This window comes from Podarcis erhardii (genome assembly GCF_964252035.2).
Source record: "Podarcis erhardii genome assembly, chromosome: 1".
Lineage (NCBI taxonomy): Eukaryota > Metazoa > Chordata > Lepidosauria > Squamata > Lacertidae > Podarcis > Podarcis erhardii.
This window is the reverse complement of record NC_138497.1, coordinates 45,207,649-45,230,824: the sequence shown is the minus strand read 5'-3', so window position 1 is coordinate 45,230,824 and position 23,176 is coordinate 45,207,649. Positions and strand designations below refer to the sequence as shown.

General features: G+C 42.5%; 1 protein-coding gene across 5 annotated transcripts in view; it reads left to right on the top strand.

Moving 5' to 3' along the window:
• LOC309340911 (cytosolic phospholipase A2 epsilon-like) overlaps nucleotides 1–23,176 on the top strand; it is a 69,606-nt gene that overhangs the window by 34,432 nt on the left and 11,998 nt on the right. For 3 of the 5 annotated variants that reach the window (XM_081860124.1, XM_081860123.1, XM_081860125.1), the window contains 8 exons: nucleotides 5,191–5,257; nucleotides 7,859–8,013; nucleotides 8,187–8,282; nucleotides 10,979–11,016; nucleotides 11,399–11,534; nucleotides 16,127–16,263; nucleotides 20,446–20,668; nucleotides 21,860–21,974. In XM_081860124.1, the coding sequence (XP_081716250.1) occupies nucleotides 5,191–5,257; nucleotides 7,859–8,013; nucleotides 8,187–8,282; nucleotides 10,979–11,016; nucleotides 11,399–11,534; nucleotides 16,127–16,263; nucleotides 20,446–20,668; nucleotides 21,860–21,974 (967 nt within the window). Of the gene's footprint in view, nucleotides 1–3,574; nucleotides 4,490–5,190; nucleotides 5,258–7,858; nucleotides 8,014–8,186; nucleotides 8,283–10,978; nucleotides 11,017–11,398; nucleotides 11,535–16,126; nucleotides 16,264–20,445; nucleotides 20,669–21,859; nucleotides 21,975–23,176 lie in introns of those variants that run through there. The other 2 variants (XM_081860126.1, XM_081860127.1) reach the window with 2 other exon arrangements.

Genomic DNA, 23,176 nt, shown 5'->3' with positions numbered 1-23,176 from the left:
GTTTTTTCTCTTTTGTTCTTTGTCTTTCTTTTTTGTATTATCTGAAACTCCAATAAATATCATTTTTTAAAAAAATAAATAAATATACATTTCGGTGATAGGCTCTCCTTTGCATAAAGTACTACTCCTCTTTTTTTAACTTTGTCTGATGAAATAAATTCATGGCCCAATCTTTTATTACTCAGTATTTTCCTATGTAGCCTTGTCACATGTGTTTCTTGTAGACAAATCAAGTCCAATTGTTCCTTTTTCAATAAATGAAAGACTGCACCTTTTTGGGGGGAATTCAGTCCATTAATATTCCAACTTAATATTTGCAATGCCATGATGTGATTACTCTGATTTTCCTCCAACTGCACCCAATGCTTGCTCTTCTTCTGTTGGTATCACTGAATTGTCCAGTCCAAAGCGTAATTTTGCTATGTCCAGTATTCCTTTTTTTGGTGATCTTCTGTCCAATGCTTTTTGTTCTAGTCCTCTATCAGGTGATCTTTTGTCCGGTGCTCTTGACTCTTTTCCAAGCTCCTTCTGCAGATCTTCCTCGTAATTATTCAAAAAAATAACTTTATCTTCTACTGATTTTATTTTTATTTTCCTTCCTTTGAAACTGAAGGATAGACCTTGGGGAAATTCCCACCTAAAGTTAATTTTGTTCTTTCTCAGCAGGGCAACCAAATCACTGTAATTAGACCTAAGATCCAAAAGGTATTTCGGGATATCTTTAAAGATCTCCACTCTTGACTGTATTACTTCCAAAGGATTCTTGTAGTGCCAACCCAAAATTTTATCTCTCTCTTCTTTGGTTCGGAGGGTAATCAAACAGTCTCTTATTCTATTCTTCTCTTTCCCTCCTCTTCCAAGTCTAAAGGCAGTCACGATTTTAAATTCGTCCTGTTCCAAATCCAAATCCCAAAAATCTGCGAATTCCTGCGTGAGAAAATCTATCAGATTGTCCTTCTCCACTTTGGGTACAGCTCTGATCCTCAAGTTCGTCTGTTTTCCCTTAAGCTCAATCATAGAAATTTTCAACTTGTGGTCTTCAAGTTGTCTCTGCAGGTCTGGGACTCTCTCTGTTTCAAGTTGTGTTACCTTAACTTCCACGGCAGCAACTTTTTCCCTGGCTTCCTCTGCGGTCTGCCGTATCGTGGTAGATTCCTGTATCAATTTCTCAATGGTTTCAGTATTCGTATTCACCTTTTGTCCCAAGTTATTTAAACTTTCTGTGTTTAGCTTAATTGTAGTAGTTGCGTCATCAACTTTCTTATTAAGTTGTTCCAATGAGGCATTTATCTTACTTAATGCAAGCGCCAAAGCTTCCTCCGATGACATCCCTCTTGGTTTAGATTGTGTTGGAACAGCCGCTGATGAAGCAGAAGGGCCAGATGCTGACGCTCTTCGCTGCCAGGACTTCCCAGACCTTGTTGTTTTGTCTTGGAGTGGCAAATCTACTTTTTCTTTCCCATCTGCCATAACACTTAAGATTTCCAAGGTCACACAGTGGAAAATTCCTCAGATCCAATTCTTGTAACAGTTTCAGAAACTTCCTCTAGGGGGAAATAGTTGCTATCTGTACAAATAGTTGCTATCTGTACTCGTGTTACTCCAAAATAACGTCTTTTAAAACACAGCTTAAGGAAGAAAGTTAGTTTCAATTTTCAGTTACTTTTCCTCCTTTTTAAGATCAGAAGAAGACAGCTAAAAACAATGTACCTCTCTATTCACAGTCAAAGCATGTTCCAAGGCACAACAGTCCTATTTGTAGCCCGTTCCCAGGTTCTGAGCAGTGGAAATTTAACTTCCTCCCCTGTCTCTTGCAGGTATATATAGTCCAAGCTCCCCCCCCCTTCTCCTGCTTCCAAGGGGGGGGGATTCACTATTTATTAAAGAGCTGGAAAAAATAGTCCTTTCCAATCGACTTTCCAAGACTTTAGCTTGCAGCCTCTTTGCTTTGATCTATTTACAAAAGCGGAAGGCGGACTTCCTGTTTGAGCCTCCCCGCTTCGATACCAAATTAAGTCTTTTTTTCTTTGAAAACTTCAAATTTATTCTACTCATGGGTAGTCGCTTTTAAAATCAAATTGTCCACAGGAAAACGTCCGCGCTCTCTGGCAACGGCTCTGCGGCTTCATTCCGTGGAAAAAGCAGTCGATTCACAGCACCGCGCCGCTCACCCCACTTCACTCCAGAGCCCTGAAATCGGGTTTCTCCGCGAGTAGGGGAGGCGCAAAAGGTGCCCGCCAAATCCCACGTTCACAGGCTTCACCCACCTGTGATTTTTGAGGGGTCTCCGCCTTCGCCGTGGCGGCCAGACCCGGTTCCCACAGAGCAAATTCCTCCTATTCAGAGGAATTCCACCATTACCGATGGTGCTAACCCGGAAGTTCCTATTTTAAAAGAATCTTCAGTGAACATGGCACATTAGAAACCTGCAAGCCACGTGGTCACTTATTTCTACAGAGATAGTCCAATCAGCAGGCTGGGAAATTAGCAAGGGCAGCAATATGTTGGGTGCATGGCGCACAGGCTGAATTCTAAACGAGGTCTAAAGCATGCGCCCCTCAGTGAAACTCCCAGTTTGATGTAACACAGGACAGTTATGAAAGATGTAGCTTTGGTGAACTGCCCAAGTTCTTCCAATGAAGGGTGGTATATGAAAATGAATGAAAGAAAAAATGAATGAATAGTTTAACACAACCAGCGTGATGATAAAGATTAGATTAATTACCCACCCTTCACTGAAGCTAATAATCTGTGGGATGGGAGTAGGGAATCAGATGCAAAAGAGCAGTGCCAGATTTGCGTACAAGCTAAACAAGCTATAGATTAGGGCCCCACTCTTTTGGGGGCCCCCAAAAAATTAAAGGAAAAAAAATACTGGATGTACATTTCCAAAATATAAGATAAAGAACAAATAAAATAAAAGCTACATATAGCACAGTGTTTTGCGTTGTGTAGGCTCCTATGATGTAAGTAATGGGCCCCGCCTCCTAGCCCGCTCCCTAAAATATCACTGGTTTGCTGATTTCTATATATAGGGTACCTACATTCTGCATGGACTGATTGCATGGCAACATGTGCAAATGACTTTAGATACCTATTAGGTCCATAAATTACCATATAGCATATATTCAACACACAAAAACAGTGATAATTTGTTGTTGACAAAGGACAGCTGGACATATAAAGGGCCCCATTACCTTCAGTAGCTTAGGACCTAATTAAACCTAAATCCGGCCCTGTAAAAGAGAATAGAGCTCCTACATATGTAATAGTAGTGTGAAAGAGGAGATTTCGGAAAGGCATGCAAGTTATGCCTGCAGAAATTCCCTCCTCGACACAACTTTCTAAGGTGGAAGTGGCTAGACATGTGGGAAGAAAGAGAGCACAATGTGGTTGCTGCAGATGGGAAATAGCATCACGAAACCATGACACATCATCATGAATAAAAACAATAATATATGATCAAAGTAAACCCTAAAATATAATAAAGGATTCAAAATGCTCATGAAGCAAACCCAGTCTCTGATTCGTCTGAAAATTAAGTCCTATAACTATCAGATTGTGGGAAGCGGGTGGCGCTGTGGGTTAAACCACAGAGCCTAGGGTTTGCCGATCAGAAGGTTGGCGGTTCGAAGCCCCGCGACGGGGTGAGCTCCCGTTCCTCAGTCCCTGCTCCTGCCAACCTAGCAGTTTGAAAGCACATCAAGTGCAAGAAGATAAATAGGTACTGCTCCGGCGGGAAGGTAAACGGCGTTTCCGTGCGCTGCTCTGGTTCGCCAGAAGTGGCTTAGTCATGTTGGCCACATGACCCAGAAGCTGACTGCGGACAAACGCCAGTTCCCTTGGCCAGTAAAGCGAGATGAGCGCCGCAACCCCAGAGTCGTTCGCGACTTGACCTAACAGTCAGGGGTACCTAACTATCAGATTAACCCTGGGACCTTTGGGTGAAGGATGGGTAATAAATAATAATAAAATATCTGTGACCATTTCAAATATATCCTTGAAGGTAATAAAACCACCGATTTTCTATTTTATTAAATTCTAGTCATTAAATTTTATTAAATACGGTGATTAAAAGTAGATTCATATATTGAAGCATCTGTTTATTATGGTCAGTGACCAGTAGAGTCTCTCTCATATATATAAGACGTGGGCTGAAAGGAATGAGATTTTAGGAAGCACACATACCCGCATCCTCTCCTCCTTGGTAACACCTTCTACTACAAAACATATGACACTATATCTGATCTCTTGGCCCACACAAGTAGTAGCTAATAAAACTGACTGGGGTTGTGGATAGAACACCATAATGATGTCATGCTACCTGTTTTATATTAGCAGATGTCACTGTGGGGAGAGGAAGGAGAGTCATGGGCCTATATGAGACAGAAGCAGTATCCCTGGTGTGTTGAGTCTCTGGGTCAAAATTATGCAGCCATGTTCTGTGCATGTGTACCAAGAAATATGTACCTATGATAATTACTCAAAAGTAAGGCCCACTGTATTCAGGGGTAAGCATGCTTAGGACTGCAGCTGTAATTTATGGTTAATATCATTTCTAGAAGCTTGGTCAATTCTTTTCACATTTGGGCAGGAGGACTAAGCCATTTCACAACAAAATACCATTGAATGAATTTATTATGTATGTCTCTTGTGGCTTAGCAGTCACTATGTTTATGCCCATTTATGTTGATTTCATGCATTTACAACTGGCAAACAGCTCTGGCATGATCATAGGGGTGGTGAACCTTTTTTCAGTCGAGGGCTGCCTTCTCCAGAGCTTTCCAAACTTTTCATGTTGGTGACACACTTTTTAGACATGCATCATTTCGCGACACAGTAATTCAGTTTTACTAGCAAACCGAAGGGTGACTAACCACTTTCCAGCCCTGGGAGCAGTGTGGGGAGCGTCCGTGTGACACACCTACATTGACACACTATCGTGTAGTGTGTAATCAGTCAGGGCCCACTAGTTTCAGCTCCCCCCCTTTTTCCTCTGCCCACCATTTTGGGCTCTCCTATACTCCCATGAAATGGACTGAGGGCCATATGCCAACCGCTATTCTATAACTTATTGGCATATTCCAGGCTTGTTCTATCTTCTTTAAAACGTTGCCAAAGAAGGACCTGTTACATCACAGCTACATCGTGACCAGTAAGGTTTTACCTATTCCCTTTCTCTTTGTATAGTCTCGTGAAATTTCCTGCTTGGGTGTACAGGTGAATGGAGGGACAGCAATGAAGAAGAAACAAGGAGGTTAATATGTACCTTTATGTATAGATAGAAATAGATTTACAGTTAACGGTTTCAAAGGTTTTATCATTAAAACCCTTTACTTGCTCATTAAAAGTCTCATTGCTGGACCTTTGCAAACAAACACTTTAGTTATTTTGCTATTTTAATGTTGTTGTTGTTTAGTCATGTCTGACTCTTTGTGACCCCATGGACCAGAGCACGCCAGGCACTCCTGTCTTCCACTGCCTCACACAGTTTGGTCAAAACTATTTTAATATGATGTGCTAATTTGCTTCCACTATAGTGTTTAATCAAATAATACTTATTTTGAACACAAATGTAAGCGCAAGCCCGAATGGGGGGGGGGGGATCTAAGCCGATTTAAATGATCAAGTGTATCCTAAGACATATTGATGTAGTAGATTTTACATAGTAAGTAAATGAATGATTGTCATAATCTATAGGTCTCAATGCATTTAATGTGGTGTAACCTTTGAAAACTGCAATTAAACTAAAGCATGGAATACATCTGGGGAATATTGCTCAGTTGCAATTAGCACTTCATCTTATTATGCCTGTTCTATACCAGCCACACTATCTCCCAGTCCATTTCCAGGCCCAAGTTTATTGAAGGGTGGGATTAAGAAAATATCAGTAATCTTTATTGGCACCTTAGCAGAAGTATTTATCTTATGAAATCATAATTTCATTGCCAACAGCATATGTGTGAAAGATTAATGGTGTAATTGAATGTTCTGATTGATGTTGGCATGCCCATCTTCTCGGCTTGGCTCCTAATCCCCAGAGTTCTGGCGCTTGTCCCACACACACCAGTGTTAAGAACTGAGCTTCAGAAAACTGAGCAAATGTGGCAGCAAACTATAGAGCTGAGAACCCACCACTAGAGCAGTGGTGGCTGGTGGCCATTAGGAGTGGTAGGGCGGAAGGCAGAGAGGCCAACAGGAGGTGAGTCAGAGCCAAGGACAGGCAAAGCCCATTAATTTTACTTTTGTCCCCATCTTCCTCCCACTTGAGTTCTACAAGAGTAAAACTGAGACTGAGGAAGAAGCTGGCAGGCAGTGTTACCCTCTGGACTAGTTGTAGGTAAGAAGGCAGGCAAGTAGTAGCTGGCTGAGGGCAGACTAAGGTTGTTAGGGCAATGCCCCATTTGCCCTAATCCAGTGGCCCATCTAGTTCTCAAAATGGCCAACCAGATGCGTATGGGAAGCCTCCAAGCAAGACCTTCCTGTGATTCCCAGCAACTGATATTCAGAAGCATACTGCCTCCAACATATAGCCATTATGGTTAGCAGCCCATTCTTTATTCTTTCTTTTATCTAAACTTCTTAAAGTTTTAAGTCAGAAGGTAGGCAGGTGAACTTGGAGGAATCAAGACTGCAGTCAGAGGGGCAGTGCCCTATTTTCCACAATGGACCCGACTCCACTGAACCAGAGCCATCACAAAATCTCCTCCAGCTCGAAATGGAGGTGGGCTAGTGGTAGTTGCATGTCAAGGTCCCCAAGCCCACCCCCAATAACTCACACATCACACATCAATTTTGGTTTGGGTTTTTGGCACGATTTTGGCCACAACTTTATTTAAATACATCCAAGTGAGTGGTTTCTTAGGCATTGGTTCCGACTATCTGTCCTTGCCCAGGGGACAGAACTGGACTTCCGGATTCCAATGGAAGCCAGTGCGGGAAACAAATTTTGGGGAGAAAATGAAGCTGGGCCTCAGTCCCTCACTTCTCACCCTCATGCTCCTGGTGGCTTGCACGGCCCAAGTCCAATGCCAGTGACAAGGACGAAAAGAATGGCAAGCCCCTGGATTCCTTTAACGGAATTCCCTTTCCGCACCACCATTGGAGGGGTAGGCACTTACCCCTCCACCAACCAATTTGAACCAATGCCTAACCGCCAACCTTACAAGTTGTGACGATTTGCTAAGCAGTAGGCAAAACCAAATGGCACCAGCCAATCAGCCAAATGGACAAATTCCTACCAGGCCCCTGCCTCAAAGCAGATGACCCCATGACAGGCATAGCAAGGTCAAGCGAACAACCCCCCCCAATACAGGGAGGGGGGCGGGTGATCCGGTGCAAGCAGCCAAGAGAACGCTCAAAGTTGGGTGACCAGTATTTAAAACCTCTGACCCCTCCTTCAAAATTGGCAACAAGCAGTTCTCCCCAGCAACCCAATTAACCAATACACTGCCTGGGTCCCTCCACAAATCCGCCCAGCAACAATGGGGTGGCTTGTATCCCCCACCGCAACACGCGCTCTCTGCTAGGGAGAACACGTTTTACATACCTACACATCTGGAAGGGAGAGTGAGGTCACATGAGAATGGCACTGACACCAGTAAGATTAGTTTGGAATAGGAGTCACCAAAATGGGGCTCTCCAGATGTTAGACTGAAGCTCACGTCAATACTCATCCGGCATGGCCATCAGTCAGAGGAGATGGGAGTTGTAGTCCAAAAACATTTTGAAGGCAGAACGTTGGCTACCCTTTTGCTAGAATCTTTGTTTGCTTTTTTAAGGGGAATTTATACATGCTCATGAACTGAATAAAGCTATGTTATGACAATTACATCAGGGTTCTTTATGTCCTTTGTAGAGCAAAACTTCACATTCACTGTGAAAGGATCCTATGAAAAGAGCCAGGACTTTATGTTAGGCTCTGAGCTGTGCCCTGCTGATCCTCTTGGGTTTCACTGCATCAAGAATATGGACTCTGCACTGGATATTGAACCAGCAAAGAAGCCACGCTCTGTACGTTTTTAAATCATCTCTTCAATTTAAAAAGCAATGTAAAGCTACCTCCACTGTATAAAATGCTTTCATTTTACATCAAAATACTGAGGAGGCTACACTTTCTCGAGACATATATATGGTCTGGAGAAAGTGTGTGGGCATAATTTTATTTTTTCTTCTTTCTCTTTTAGTGTACTCCTGGTGAAAATAATGATGCAAATAAAAGACTTTGCTTCACTTTGCCTCTTGATTCACTTACTATGGAAAAAGAAGTGACCATAGGCAAGGTAAATATTGTTTCATAGTGGAAGAGGAAAATCGGGGAGGAAATATATTTATTTATTTTAGTATATGTGCTGCCAAAGCGAGCACTATATTCATTTATTTATTAACAAAATTCATACACCACTTGATTGTGAAAACAAATCCTCCAAGTGGTTGTTCTATTTACAAATAGAAGATGAATGGCAGAAGATTAGTAAGCCAGCAACTATGTACTATCCATCAGTGGTCCCCCCCCCCAAAAAAATATTCATTTTATAAAAACAAACAATACAAACAAATTCTTGTCTTATCCTTATTTTTTCTAAACATTGTTAAGTGAGCTTCCCCAAGTCCCCCTATCTGATTTTCATTTTACCTCATCTTTAGCAGTTTACATATATCATAATTTTTAACCATTTTTTAAATCACACTTACTTAAAATCTTCACATATTATCCCTTGCAAATAATACTATTTTAAAATACACTATCTTCTACTTCTAACCCTACAGCCTATATCCACTTCCAAAGTATTATAAGATTTAAATATTAACATATTTTTTCAAATATTCTTTAAACTTCTTCCAATCTTCTTCTCTCTGGTCCCAGAGTCTCCCAGTCAGTTCGGCAAGTTCCATATAGTCTATCGTCTTCATCTGCCATTCTTCGATAGTTGGTACATCTTGTTTCTTCCAATTCTTCTGATAATCTGATAATCTTCTGATAATCTGATAATCTTCTGATAATCTTCTGATAATCTTCTCGCAGCTGTTGTGGCATACAGAAAACAAGTAACATCCTTTTTGGGGATTTTGGGCATTCAGAAAACAAGTAACATCCTTTTTGGGGATTTCACCCCCCCCCCTCTATCCATCACAGTGTTAAGGGGCTTCAGTTAATGTAGCAGGACCATAGAATCTATAATTCCATGATACCACAGGAAGCTGCCTCATACCAAGCCAGAGCCATGGATCTGTCTAGCTCAGCATCGTCTAGTATTCCCCAATCTGGTGCCCCATCCAGATGTTGTGGACAACTCCCATCAGCCCCAGCCAGCATGGCCAATAGGCAGGGTGAATGGGAATTGTAGTACAAAACATCTGGAGAGCATCAGGGTGAGGAAAGCTGATCTATATTGACTGGCAGCAGCTCTCCAGAATTGGGATCTTTCCCAGTCTTACCTAGAGAGCCAGGGACTTTTTCTGTGCAAAGTACCTGCTGTACCTCTGATCTTATCAAGTTGGTAAGGATAATTCTATGCAAAAATGTAGAGAAACTGGAATGGGCAGGACAAATTTGTTGATTGTTCAGTGTCTGGAAGTACAAAATCTGGGGCACAGAAGGTACAACATTTAGGTATGGGGAAATTGCACCCAACATGGTCCTGCTAGAAATTATGTGGGCAGGATGATGATGATGATGATGATGATGATGATGATGATGATGATACTACAGAAAGGAACTGTGCCACTGCTGCATTTGTATGATTCCTTCACACACATTGCCAAAAAGCCATGGGAATAAATGAAGGGAAGCAGCTCACACAGCACCACCAGTAAGTGTGCAAGGGAGAACCTGTGGCACTTCAATTCAATTGGACTCCAATTCACATCCGCCAGCATGAAAAAAATAGGAATTGGAGCCCAGCAACTTAAGAGTTTCTCAGCTAATGACACCTGCTTTTTCAAACTTGAAGAAGTGATTCATACATTTTGCCTATCATGCTTGTGAATAGGATGACTGCAGTCAATGGAGAACTTAGCTCCTTTAAGAGTTGTGTAGAACAAAGGGCTTCAGTGAGCAAAACCTTTTCTCATATTTGGATGACAGACTACATGTGTTTATGTAACCTCATTCACACAATTATTAAAGCTCCAGTTGTTGTTGCTACTTGTAGATTAAATTCTGGTGGAGCTCTCTCTCTCTCTCTCTCCCTCCCTCCCCCTCTCTCTCTCTTACACTCACACACGCTAGTGATTTCTAAAAGTTGCATGGATTGTTCTGCAGCTCCTAGTATTACTTCATGGACTTCACCAGTATTTTGTCTAAAGGGCTAGATCAGGAGTCGGCAACGTGTGGCCCATGAGCCAGAAGCGGCCTGTGGAGGCCATTTAACTGGCCCACGAGCTGCCCCAGAACTGAGCCGCCTGCTCACCGAGTCCCAGTGTGCTGCGCTAAACTGGCCCAGTGAGGTGCAGGGACTCTCTTCCGCAGCTCCAGAAATCGCTTCTGCACATGCCCAGATGCCGGAAATCGCTTCTGCACAGGCGCAATTTCCGGCGCCGCAGACATGCGCAGACGCGATTTCTACTACTACTATCCATACTCCACCCATTTGACTGGGTTGCCCCAGCCACTCTGGGTGGCTTCCAACATTTATAAAAACATAATAAAATATTAAACATTAAAAACTTCCCTTTACTTGGCTGTCTCCAGATGCCTTCTAAAGGTTGTGTAGTTGCTTATCTCCTTGGCTTAGGGGTCACATAACTCCATACTCTCTAATATTTCTCTGATGAAAATAGGGATGTTCTGAGGAAAAGCGGGACATTCTAGGATCAAATACAAGGCCCCATTTTGCTAGCCCTGAATGGAGGTATGTGTGATGTGTGGCTGCTGCCTGCTTTCCTCTGGGGATACCAGGCAGTATGTCATACTACCAAACGGTATGTCATGTTATGGCAGGTTACTGACAGCATTCCATCTTTTCTCTTTCTCTAGGACAAAACAGTTGATCTATGTGTGGACGTGAAAAAATGGTAACACGATAGTGTTAATTTTACCCAACTCTGCCTACTTGACTTCTATTTACTATCTGAAATATATATCTAAATATTTAGAGGATTATAGTACATTGAGGGGGGCTCCTAGGATTTGGCCAGATTTGGTACTTGAAGTATTTACATGAAACTAGTAAATAATATAGGGAATGAAGTTTAACTCTCCCTCTGCTAAGGTCCTGAAGCTGCTATTGGCCTCTAAGAGGGGCCAATGGAAGCTTTCCTTGAAATGGAAACATTTGCTTTGGATACGTGTTTTTTGTTGAGACTGTGGCTCTTCATAAGAAAATGATAACAAATGGAGGGTGGGAGGATGCAGTGCACTGATGCTTTCTTTGTTCTGCTCTGGCCTACATGCAAGGCTGAAAAACCTGGATGTGCGTTTGGGGTATGAACTATGTATGGATGAACAAACAGTTATACAGGAACGGAAGAAGTTTGTTGTAGCTGCCCTGGAAAGGGCTCTCGGCTTAAAGAAGGGCTTACAAGATCATGAGGTACGTAGGACAAAATTTTGCTTAATAAATATTTGGTATGAAGGAGTTAGCCTCTCTTTTTTTTAACCAAAAGACGCTTTATAGGCACAGTTTGATTGTTTTTTTTAAATTTGTGTGACTGTTTTCAGCAAATAAAATAAACAAACAAATAAATAAAATACAGCAAATCCACTATTTACGGGATACAGTAAAGGCTGAATTCACCATAAAGGGAAGTATTTGAACATATATGAACACAGGATGGAATCCGGTTGCTGCTCTGTATGCTGTTGCTCCTCCAAACAGATTTTCAGAGAGCGCTGGGAGCTGCAGGTGAGAGGGGAAATTGGTCAAACTTTCCTCCCACTATCAGTAGACACAATGGCAGACTTTGGCACACATACCCCCCTGCCTCTTGCACTCCATTCTAGGGTATCATTGTGGTGCCCCAGCAGTGTGGCACCAAGTGTGGCTGAACCGGTGTGCTACCCTAAAACCGCCTCTGGTAGACATGTTCCACTGCGGAAACCCTTTGTCTGCCCATAGCTTGGTACTGTCTGCTTTGAGTGACAGTGGTTTTCCCAAGTCCCTGGCATTATGTTGGTCTCAATGAACTCCCACTCCAATGGAGATGCTTGGGATTGAATTGTGGAACTTATGAGCCTTTTTAAAGGCTACGGAACGGGTGACGGGGGGGGGGGTGCTTTGAGTCCTCCGCTTCCCCTGCCGAGCGAAGCCGCATGCCATTCGACGGAGAGCGCTGACTTCTTCTATTGGAAATTTGGACTTAAAAGCATAACCCGTGAGTAATTGGAACTTGGATTAAAAAAGGCAAGAATTTTTTTTAAGAATTCGGAACGAGCGGGGGAGGCGTAAAAAGGAAGTCAGCCCCCCCCCCCCGTTGTAGAGGAGCTAAAGTAAAGGACTTAACATCTAAGATTGAGCGCAACCCTATTTTGATAAAGTTATGAAATTTCGCGATGGAAAACTATAAGATTGAGCTGGAGGAGAAAAGTGGAATTTAATCAAAAAGCAAACCCCCCCCCCGGAACCTGGGAGCGTTTTAGTTAGAGCGCCGGGAGAAGACAATGAGAGGTTTTGACAGCTGTCAAAGAGCTGTCAAAGCAGAAGAACAAAAATGAGAACTTTGTTACGAGGACTTTGCCGGTTATATTTGTTACAAATTGGATACAAAATGTTTAAAACAAGGAATAATAAGTTACTTTGACTGGTGGACGTGATCTGGAAGGGAACTGAGTTATTACAATCCACCTAGAGGAGCCGAGGGATATTACAAGTTGTTGGCATCGAATTTGACAGAACTTTTTATCTCCTGGGAAACTGCAGAAACGGAACACTATTTTGGCTACAGAGGTTTACACACTAAAGGAGACAATAGTCTTATCTATTGAAGAATGGAAGGGACTTGGCATCATGTTTCGTTCCTGAATAACAGAGCCTCTGCAGTGGAATTTAGAAGCTTTTGGAATTAGAACATTTGTGCAGGAAAACAGGAAAAGAAAGAGGAGAGAGATTAACAAGAACAACAAGAATAATAAGAATTGGACAAAGTTGGAAGTGGGAACATTTGGGACATCCAGATTTGAAAGGTTTAAGAAATAAACCTTTTTTACTCCCAAGTATATAAAAGTTTTTACTCCCAAGTATATAAAAATCTGGATGGAAAAAATGGGCCTTTTTGAGATAGACTCCTTCCAAGATTGGACATTTAAAATTAAAGAAGACTGGTAAAGGACTATGGTTTAAATAAATGTGGGAGCTCCAGGAAGACATCAGATGTTGATAAATATGGGGAACGCAACCAGGAAAAGGGGGAGGGAAATTTGGAATCCAAAGGGTGTAAAATCATATTTTATTTTATTATATTTTAATCTTTTATGTATATTAAAGGGGGGAACGCGTGGAAGGGAATGGGTCGATCTTAGGAGATGGGAAAATATTTTTAAATTGGGCTAATGATAATAAGGTTAAAATTTGGGATAATAAATTGCTGAATTTATTTGTAAGAATTGGAATATAAGAGGGGGAGGGGAGGGGAAGTCCTGGAAAGATGTTATGGAAAATAAGATCTTAAATTTGGATGTTTTGTTTTTTTTATATTGTTATAATTGGAAACTTTTAATAAATATTATTAAAAAAAATGAATTGTGGAACTTATGCAAATGTGTGCAAAACTCAGACCTGCGGGTATAGGGCAGTATACAAATTAAACAGACAAACAAAATGTAGCACTGATCTATAATGCCTCCCCATGAGAGACAAGCAGAAGATATAGGGGCAGGGTGTGGTTGGTTGTCTGTGGTTGGCTGCAGTGGTGTTTGTTTGCATTTGTGAGGGGAGAGGGCTTGTTGAGTCAGATAAGCCAGATTGATTCATATGCTGCCGGTGGATTGTTGTTGTTGTCTTGTTGGACTATGTTTGTGATAAAGGGGAACCATACTGGGGTGAAGACACCCTCTTCTGTTTGTCCCCGTGTTAGTTTCAGTTGGTTAGCTTTTATAGTAATGCCACTTCCCATACAATTTGATACCATTGGTCCATGTTTACTCCTGACAGGTCTCTCCAGTGTCTGGCTATGAGGTTTCTGGCTGCTGAGAGTAGGTGGGTTATAAGCTCTGTATAATGTGAGTGGTCATTATGATCTTGGAAGATGTTCAGTAGGGCCAGTTCTGGCGTGAGTTCTAATGCCTGTTTAGTTATTTTGCATATTTCTTGTAGAAGTGCTGTCCAGAAGGGTTGGGTTTTAGGGCATTTCCACCACATGTGGAGGTATGTACCTATAGATGTGCAGCCTCTCCAACATCTTGGTGAGTTTCCTGGTCGTATCAGTGCCAGTTTCCATGGTGTTAAGTACCACCCGTAGGTGAGTTTCAGAGTGAGTTCCCTTCTTCTGGCTGATGTGGACTTAAAGGGAGGTTTAGATCACATTCTAGTCCATAGTGTGGGGTTTATTTCATAGCCTATGTCATGCTCCTATTGTTTTTTGATTGCATCAAAGGGGTTTGTGGGATTTTGGAGCAGTATGTTGTATATTGTGGATAGTATCCCTTTGCTGTGTCCCTTTGCTGTCAGGAGAAGGTTTTTGAAGATGGTCAAGGACCTAGTGTAGTTTATTCTGCCACTTATGGAGTTAGGTTGGGGGAATCCAGATTGGGAGGGTTTGGAATAAGGGTTAGGGTTAGATTTGGGAGCGTGATCATTTTGATCATGGGTATTTTGTCTATGAGGGTGAATTTGGTGTTGTTCCATTTCCTCAAGCCTCTGTTGATATGTCATCACAGGGACTTATAATTGTTGAGGTATAGTTTGTTGAGGTTTCTGGTTATTTGAACTGCTAGGTACCTGAATTTGGTGCGGCAGAGTTTTATCTTTGTGGTGTTGGTGAATCGCTTTTGGGTATGCAGCGGTATGTGGGTGTTGAAGCACATAGCCTCAGATTTTATAAAGTTTACTTGTAGGCCTGACACCATTGTGAATGTGTTGACTTCTTTAGTTAGGGTGGTTGTTGTGTTTATAGGGCCTGGTGTTATGACCATCAGGTGGTCTGTGAAGAGCCCTAGTTTGTAGGTTTTACCTTTTATTTCCATACCCTCAATATCTGGGGCTGCTCAGAGTCGGATTGCTAGGCGTTCCAGGGCCAAGATGAATTGGAAGGGAGACAGTGGGCATCCTTGTTTTGTTCCTCTTTGGATTGCTGTGCTATTGGAGTCCATATTGTTAATTCTGCATTTTGCTGAGGCTTGGGGATAAATTTGTTTGAGGGTTTGTAGGAAGTTGGGGCCAAATTTCATGTTAGTTAATACTGCTAATAGATATTGCCATTCTTTTTTTTTTAATTGGGTTTTATAAACAAGAATAATGTTATACAAACAAGTATACCAAGTTTTCTCATGTCATTTGTATAGCACAAAAATAGCATAATAAATGTGGAAAAATATCTACAATGTATGTTTTATTATTAGTGGTCAATTGACAGGTTCTTGGTTCATGAATTGGTTTAAACAATTGGAAGGAAGGAAGGAAGGAAGATATTTCCATTCTAAGCAATCAAAGGCTTTAAGGATGTGCCATTGGAGCTGCCGGTCCTCAGGAGCTCCACACGGTTGTGGCGTTTGCTATCTTGCCTTGCCGGAACTCTCCCAAGGTTCCATTTATTAATCTTACTATCCTTATTGTGAAACAGAGAGAAAGTTGGTCTAGCAGGCAGCGACAGAGCATGTCTCCATGCCGCCCTGTGTGTGTGTGTGTGTCTGTGCCCTGCACTGGGGGTGGAGTGAGGGGCGGGGGATGAATGGAGCCCATTGCACCCACCCAGACCCTACCGCTGCTGGAGTGACACCAGCCCTGAGTGGCATGATTGTTGCACCCTCCTTGCACTGCCCTCCCCGGATCCGAACCTTGCTTCCTTCAGAGGATGTACAACTGACTTCAATATCAAAATCATATTAAGAGTGACTTCAGCATTCTGTTTAGAAAGGAAGAACAGGGGCTGTGAGGACCTCATCATATTATCCCCATGTATTAGTTTTAATCATTGGTTTCTTAATGCACCCTTACATTTGATTATTAAAAAATGTTTTATGTTTGAACAGGTGCCAGTGGTGGCTGTCATGACAACAGGAGGAGGTGCCAGGGCATTCACAGCTTTACATGGCAACCTGTATGGTCTTCAAAAATTGAATCTCTTAGATTGTATTTCATACATCACTGGATCATCTGGCTCCACATGGTAAGGATGGTGCAATGACAAGTTCCCTTTTGACATTTCTATGGTCCATACTGCAGTGACTAAACAGTGGTCCATATATGGCTGCCCAGAAACTTTTCTGTGAAGGGGAACATGGAGAATAGCCAGTGTGCTGTTAGAAACTTGCCAGACTTGAAAGTAAGTAAAGTGGTGGTAAAAGTTCACAACACAGGCTTAGCCTATAAATCCTCTGTTGGGTCCCCCCACCTTTTTTCTTTTCTGTAGAATAGCTTCTAAAGTAGGCATAGGCAAACTCGGCCCTCCAGATGTTTTGGGACTACAACTCCCATCATCCCTGACCACTGGTCCTGCTAGCTAGGGATGATGGGAGTTGTAGTCCCAAAACATCTGGAGGGCTGAGTTTGCCTTTGCCTGCTCTAGAGGGCAGTGCACCATCAGGTGACCAACCAGCTACTGCAGGCAACTGAAATAAAACGTCCATTGCTGTTAAAATGTTTGAAATTTTGCAGACAAATAATTTCATAATTCAGTAGAACTTTTACTGTCATACTGAATAACTAATACTGAAGAAAGGCAGTTTCTTTCTGTGCTAGTAATGCTTGTAGATTGTGCTGCATTTATATCAACATAACACCAAGGAAGGAAATAAGCAACTTAACGTGCTGTAGAGCGAACATCTCAGGCATTCAGAAACTCAGAGAATAAAGTGCTGGACAGGGTAGGGAATGGAGGGAGGGGGAAAGCGAGGTAAGCTGATACATTAAAGGTAAAGGTAAAGGGACCCCTGACCATTAGGTCCCGTCATGGCCGACTCTGGGGTTGTGGTGCTCATCTCGCTTTATTGGCTGAGAGAGCCGGCCTACAGCTTTCGGGTCATGTGGCCAGCATGACTAAGCAGCTTCTGGTGAACCAGAGCAGCGCACGGAAACGCCGTTTACCTTCCCGCTGGAGCGGTACCTATTTATCTACTGGCACTTCGACGTGCTTTCAAACTGCTAGGTTGGCAGGAGCAGGGACTGAGCAACGGGAACTCACCCCATCACGGGGATTTGAACCGCCGATCTCTGATCGACATGTCCTAGGCTCTGTGGTTTAACCCACAGCGCCACCCGCGTCCCTAAGCTGATACATTACTAGAGCACAAAATGAATTATTAGTCATGAGAGGCAATGAAATTATTGATATATATTATCTGTTTCAGGAATGGGGAACCTGTGACCCTTCAGATGCTATTGGACTCCAACTCCCATAAGCCCCAGGCATTCTGGCCAGCTGTCAGGGCTGGAGTCAGTGTCAGTCTAGCAACATCTCTGGGCCACTGGTTCCCCACTTCTGGTCTATTTGCTTCCTGCACACTCACCCATGATGCTAAAACTCTGATTAAGGAGGAGAAAAAACATGCGCAATGTATTAGATTAGGAAATGAGCCTTGTTTAGATGTGATAAACTGACATGCTGGTTAATATGTGGGAATTTCTTGTTCATCAAGGGAGCTCATTGGTTGTCCTTGGGCATTCTCTTATCTTTTATGTCATTTATCTTTTCTCCAAACAGGGTGGAGGTGAGGCTAAATCCCTGATCTAGGCTCGTAAGAGAAAGGGTGGGATTCAAATATGAATCATTCAGATATAAATACTGTTGTGGTTTTTGTTTTTGTGAGGGGGCAGGTGGTGGTTAACTATATGGTGCCTGAATCTCTTATAATTCCTGCATCCAGCAATGGAGAACTCAATTGTTGAATTAGCCAGACAAAGTACTGCCTAAGCATGGCCATTATTCTGAAAAAGGAAGTGGCCTTGTACCAGAGGGCAAATGAGTAGCTTGCCTCCCTCACCTGCCTGGTAGTGGGAAAGACAAAAGCCAGTGTTTGTGAGTGAGCTGATCTTTGAAGCATATATCCTAGATACATCACAGTCTCTGCTGCCCCTCATTCCAAGGAAACTGAACTCTGTGTAAGCGCCTGAAATCCCTGGAATTTTGCACTATTCTGAGACAAGGGTGCCTGTATGATATATGGTTTATTTACACATATATGCAACCTGAGCCTATGATGGAGGGGCTCACAGCATTAACACCTCAGAAGGTCTTGCTTCTCCCATAGTCACAGCGTTGGATTCTAGCAGTCTCTCACACTCCCTGGCTTCTGCCTGCTTCTAGCTCAGCTTACACACACACTTACACTTTTAACCCAGCACCTACACAGGGATAGCTTATTCATTTCGAGCAAGTTTCTGGTCTTCACAATCTCTTCAGGCCTTCTGCTTTCTCCGTGGTGCACTCTCCCAGTCCCAGTTCCATACCCAGACAGAGTGAATGAATGAAACTTTATTTGCGTCAGCCATTGGCCATAGCAACAAAAGAACATTGCGATGCACACAGAACCAAATAAAAAGTTGATTATATAAAACACAGTTTAGGGTCCTGAATCAGCAATCAAATCTATACCCAGACAGCTTACTCAGTCCTACTCAGTCCCTACACTTGGCATGCCTAAGATGATGGGTTTCCGACACGCCCGGGTGTGAGCATCAGTACCAGAGCTGCCCTGCTCCTTGCAGCAGTGTACAACAGTATACGCCATCTAATGCCACTGGCTTCATAGCCAACCCGGAAGTCTTTTATTTTCAGTCCCTTATAGTTGCACTTTGTTTATCTTTAGCCTTTATCCAGTTTTGGGAGGGGAGGTTGTAGTTTTTTGGGGATATATATATATATATATATATGCCTTCGTAGATTTTCACGGGTACAGGAATGCAGGTTTTGGTGTCCTCGGTTGTCTTCCCGTGTAAAAGTTGGGGTGTCTAGGCGACGTTTTCCAGTTGGAAAACCAAGGGATCTATGAAATACCCTGCAAAGTCTGCCCAGCCACGTACATTGGACAAACAAACAGACGAATAAATGCACGTATCGCAGAACACAAGAATGCCGTCAAAAAAGAAGAAAAAACTTCCTCTCTTTTCCAACACATGAAAGAAACAGGACACGAAATTAATTTTGCAGATTCCAAATTGCTCTTTAACACGGAACATCACCACAAGAGAATAATCATGGAAGCCATCGAGATAGAGAAACACCCTCACAACATGAACAAGCGTGACGACACATCCCGCTTGCCAGACATCTGGAAATTAGCCCTCCCCACAAAAACTGACACCAGATCCAGAGGCACACAGAACGCCAACACCAATCAACCACACCAGACCCAAACCCAGACCCTCTCCACAGATGAATTACAGACACCATCCAGTAGCCAATCCATGGTGGCACCTCCGGATGCTGCACCCCCCTGCAATCCCTACACAGATCTGGCTGACACAAGCCACAAAACCACAGCTCGCCCCTATACACGAAGCCAAGCCAGAGCACAACTAAGTACAGTACAGCCATCTTCTCAGGAAAACTCTTCACAAAGTTCAAGAGGTCAAGACACAAAGACTTTAACAACTAATCCACACCTAATGACCCACCTAAGTGGTACTCAGGATATCACTCAAGAAATCACTCAAGATATCTCTCAAGTAATTAAGGAACAAAAGAAGAAAAGGCACACTAGCCTGGGAACTTCCTCTCTGCCCAGAACATTGGAGGCTATACACCACACCCCCTCTACAGTATTTATAGGAACTCAAACACTGAGATCCTGCTCTGTTCCAGTAACAAGAAGCCGAAAGCACCAGCCTGAAGATGACGAGTGAGACCTCGTCGAAACGTCGCCTAGACACCCCAACTTTTACACGGGAAGACACCCGAGGACACCAAAACCTGCATATATATATATATATATATATATATATATATATATATATATAGTCTTCCTTTTTCCTTTTGCTGACTGCTGAGCTCTTTCCTTAGGCTTTGATGTTATTTGCACTGAAAAATCCCACGGGCGTATCAAATTCTTTCCAAGCAACAACAACAACCTAGCCAACTTTTGCATGTTTTTCTGGTTTTTCATAAAGAGAATTGGCTTTTTTGTTTTGCTTTACTGATAATATTCAGTATGTCTCATAGTAATTTATTTTACACTCCCATTATTTTACACTTTCAGGAAGTCACTATCTCTCAGCCTAACCTGCTTCACAAGTTTGTTATGGGAACAAAATGGAGACAGGGAGAGCCATATACTCCACCTTGGCTCTGTGGAGGAAAGGCAGAATATAAATGAAAAAATGAAAAAATAAATAAATAATTCATCTCCCCTAGGGCCTTATCCAATCTTTATGAACATGCTGACTGGTCACAGCAAGACCTTTCAGGAGCAATTTCAGAGGCTCGCAAGAGTATCACCAAATGCAAGCTGGACTTGTTTTCCCTCCAAAACTTAAAGGAATACAGTGATGCACTGGAACATCGGCAAAAGGAAGGCTACAAAACATGTGTCACTGATCTTTGGGGACTTTTCATTGACAAAGCATTGAGCAACGGGGTAATATATATTTCTGTTTTTATTCATTTTCTATTTTCTGAAATTAAATCTGAGAGATGATGATGATTCACAACATAAAATTTCAAAATGAGAACTCAAAATGCATAATAAAGACAAGAACCAAGAGCAAACACAAACCAATAACCCCATTTAAATGGCCCTGGAATGTTAATCAGTCGCTGGCCTGGTTAAAAAGGAATGCTTTTATTTGGCCCCTAAAGATAAATAATGAAGGAGCCAGGCAAGCCTCTCTGGGGAGAGCATTCCAGAAAAGGGGAGCTACCACTGAAAATACCTATTCCCTTGTTGCCACCTTCCAGACCTCTCATGGCGGAGGCATATGAAGATGGGCCTCAGATAATGATTGCAGGGTCCAGGTTGGTTCATATGGGGAGAGGCGGTCCTTGAGATATTGCAGTCCTGAGCTGTTTAAGGCTTTATCGGTCAAAACCAGTACTTGGAATTGAGCCCAGAAACTAAGCGGCAGCCAGTGCAATAATGCCAGGATCGGTGTAATGTGCTCAGACCATCTTGTCTTGATGAGCAACCGGCCTGCTGAATTCTGCACCAAAAGCAGTTTCCAAATTTCCTTCAAAGACAGCTCCACATACGATGCTTTTCAGCAGTTTAATTCAGAGTTTACCAGAGCCTAGCCAACAGAAGTTGCCATTGGGTTGAATCTATAGCTGCTCCTGAAATTCTCCATCAGTCCTACTGGCTGGCAGAAAGCTGTGTGTGTGATTTCACAAAATATTTTTCAGGCAGCGGCTGAAATTCTCTTAATATTTTAAAGCAGCATTTCCCAAGCTTGGGCCTCCAGCTGTTTTTGGACTACAACTCCCATAATCCTCAGCTAGCAAGACCAGTGGTCAGGGGTGATGGGAATAGTAGTTCGAAAACAGCTGGAGGCCCAAGGTTGGGAAACACTGTTTTAAAGGACCCCCCAAAACACATTCTCAGCTAATTCCTTAGAGGAATTTCAACCCATCTTTCACTTCAGATGAGGCCTGTTGGGATGTGAACAGGGCCTGAGAGATGGTGGAGATGAAGCATTTTTAGATATGCGGATGAAATCAGGGTTAGGGATTAAGCTTGTCTTCTCACCACCCCTTCCTAATATTTGTTACTGCTTGTAGGATTGGATTTCCTTGCTGTTTAAATAATTTGTTGTTATTTAAACCATTATTTAAGAGATGCAGCGACACACTCTCAGGGCAGAAGCGTGCCCTGACTCACAGTCAAAACCCCCTGCCTATATACATGGTACTCAACACCAAGGACAACTATAGCCTTGCAGAATTTAAAGGTAATGTTACCCATATTGTATTTGATTTGAAACTGAAAAAGCTCCCACGGTGACTTGACTTACTACTGACTTTATGATTAACACTTTTTCATATTTAATGTATTTATTTATATGCCACTAAATGCCACAATAGGCATATAAACATTTTACAAGTATAAAAACTAGTTACATAAGCAAGCATGAAAATCTGCTCCGAAAGATCCCTCTTGTATTGAGGGATCTGTAAAAAACAGCACTCCTTCATCGATTGAAGACCTTTAGAATGCAAAGGGGGACCAGAATATCACTTCTGTGCCTTTACGTCACACCCTGATAGGTCTTGGTCTTGAGAAGAGGTGTTTACCTATCCTTTCAGCTGAGCATCCTAAGAAAGAAGGTCTCTCTTCCAGCTAGAGCGAGATAAAACTAGTACCTGCTCATGGGACATGAGGTGGGAGCCTAGCTGAGCTGTGTGTGACCTATGCTTTGCATGTTACAGCACCAGTAAGGCAAGGGATGGGGAGGCCAGAAAGATCTTCTCCTTCTTTCACCAGGAGCCTTCCTTATTTCCAGAGCAGGTCATGTGACTATCCAGAATTTTTAATGAGGATCTGTTGCACAACAGCCTTTTCATTAAAAAGAAGCAAGAGCCCTCTTATTCAGAAAATTGAGGATATCCAAGACACTCCATAGACTTTGTGGATATCCAAGGGCATGGGAAACAAAGCAGATTAATCCAGGGAAATAAAGGGGCAGTTGTCCAATCACTACCTGCAGCCGTCTGTGTTCCTTGTCACCAAGTTGTCGCCACTATCTTTCTCTTATGGTGGGTTGGCTAATTTGACTTTACCAAATTGGAACTGCTATCTAAGCTCACTTTTGAACTTCACCTCCAAGAAGTGGGGATCAGGTAGCCTTCTGCTTCCATAGGTATCCAAGGCTAGAATCACCATTTTGGGTGCTAATGCAATTGTGGCAGAGAGGAGTTCTGCAAACAAAGGATCCAACCCACTATTTATGGTAGCTTCCCTACATCTACCGCTTTAAATAACTGTAGCCGAGTTGAATAATTATCTCAGATTATTTGAAGACAATCTTGTAATACCTTTAATTAAGACTTAGCCAAACCGGGGTCCTCCAACTTCACTGCTCTTTCTGAATGCTATAACATTGGGGAAGCATCTTGGCAATTTATGGAGGGCTTGTAAGAGGATCAAGAGTAC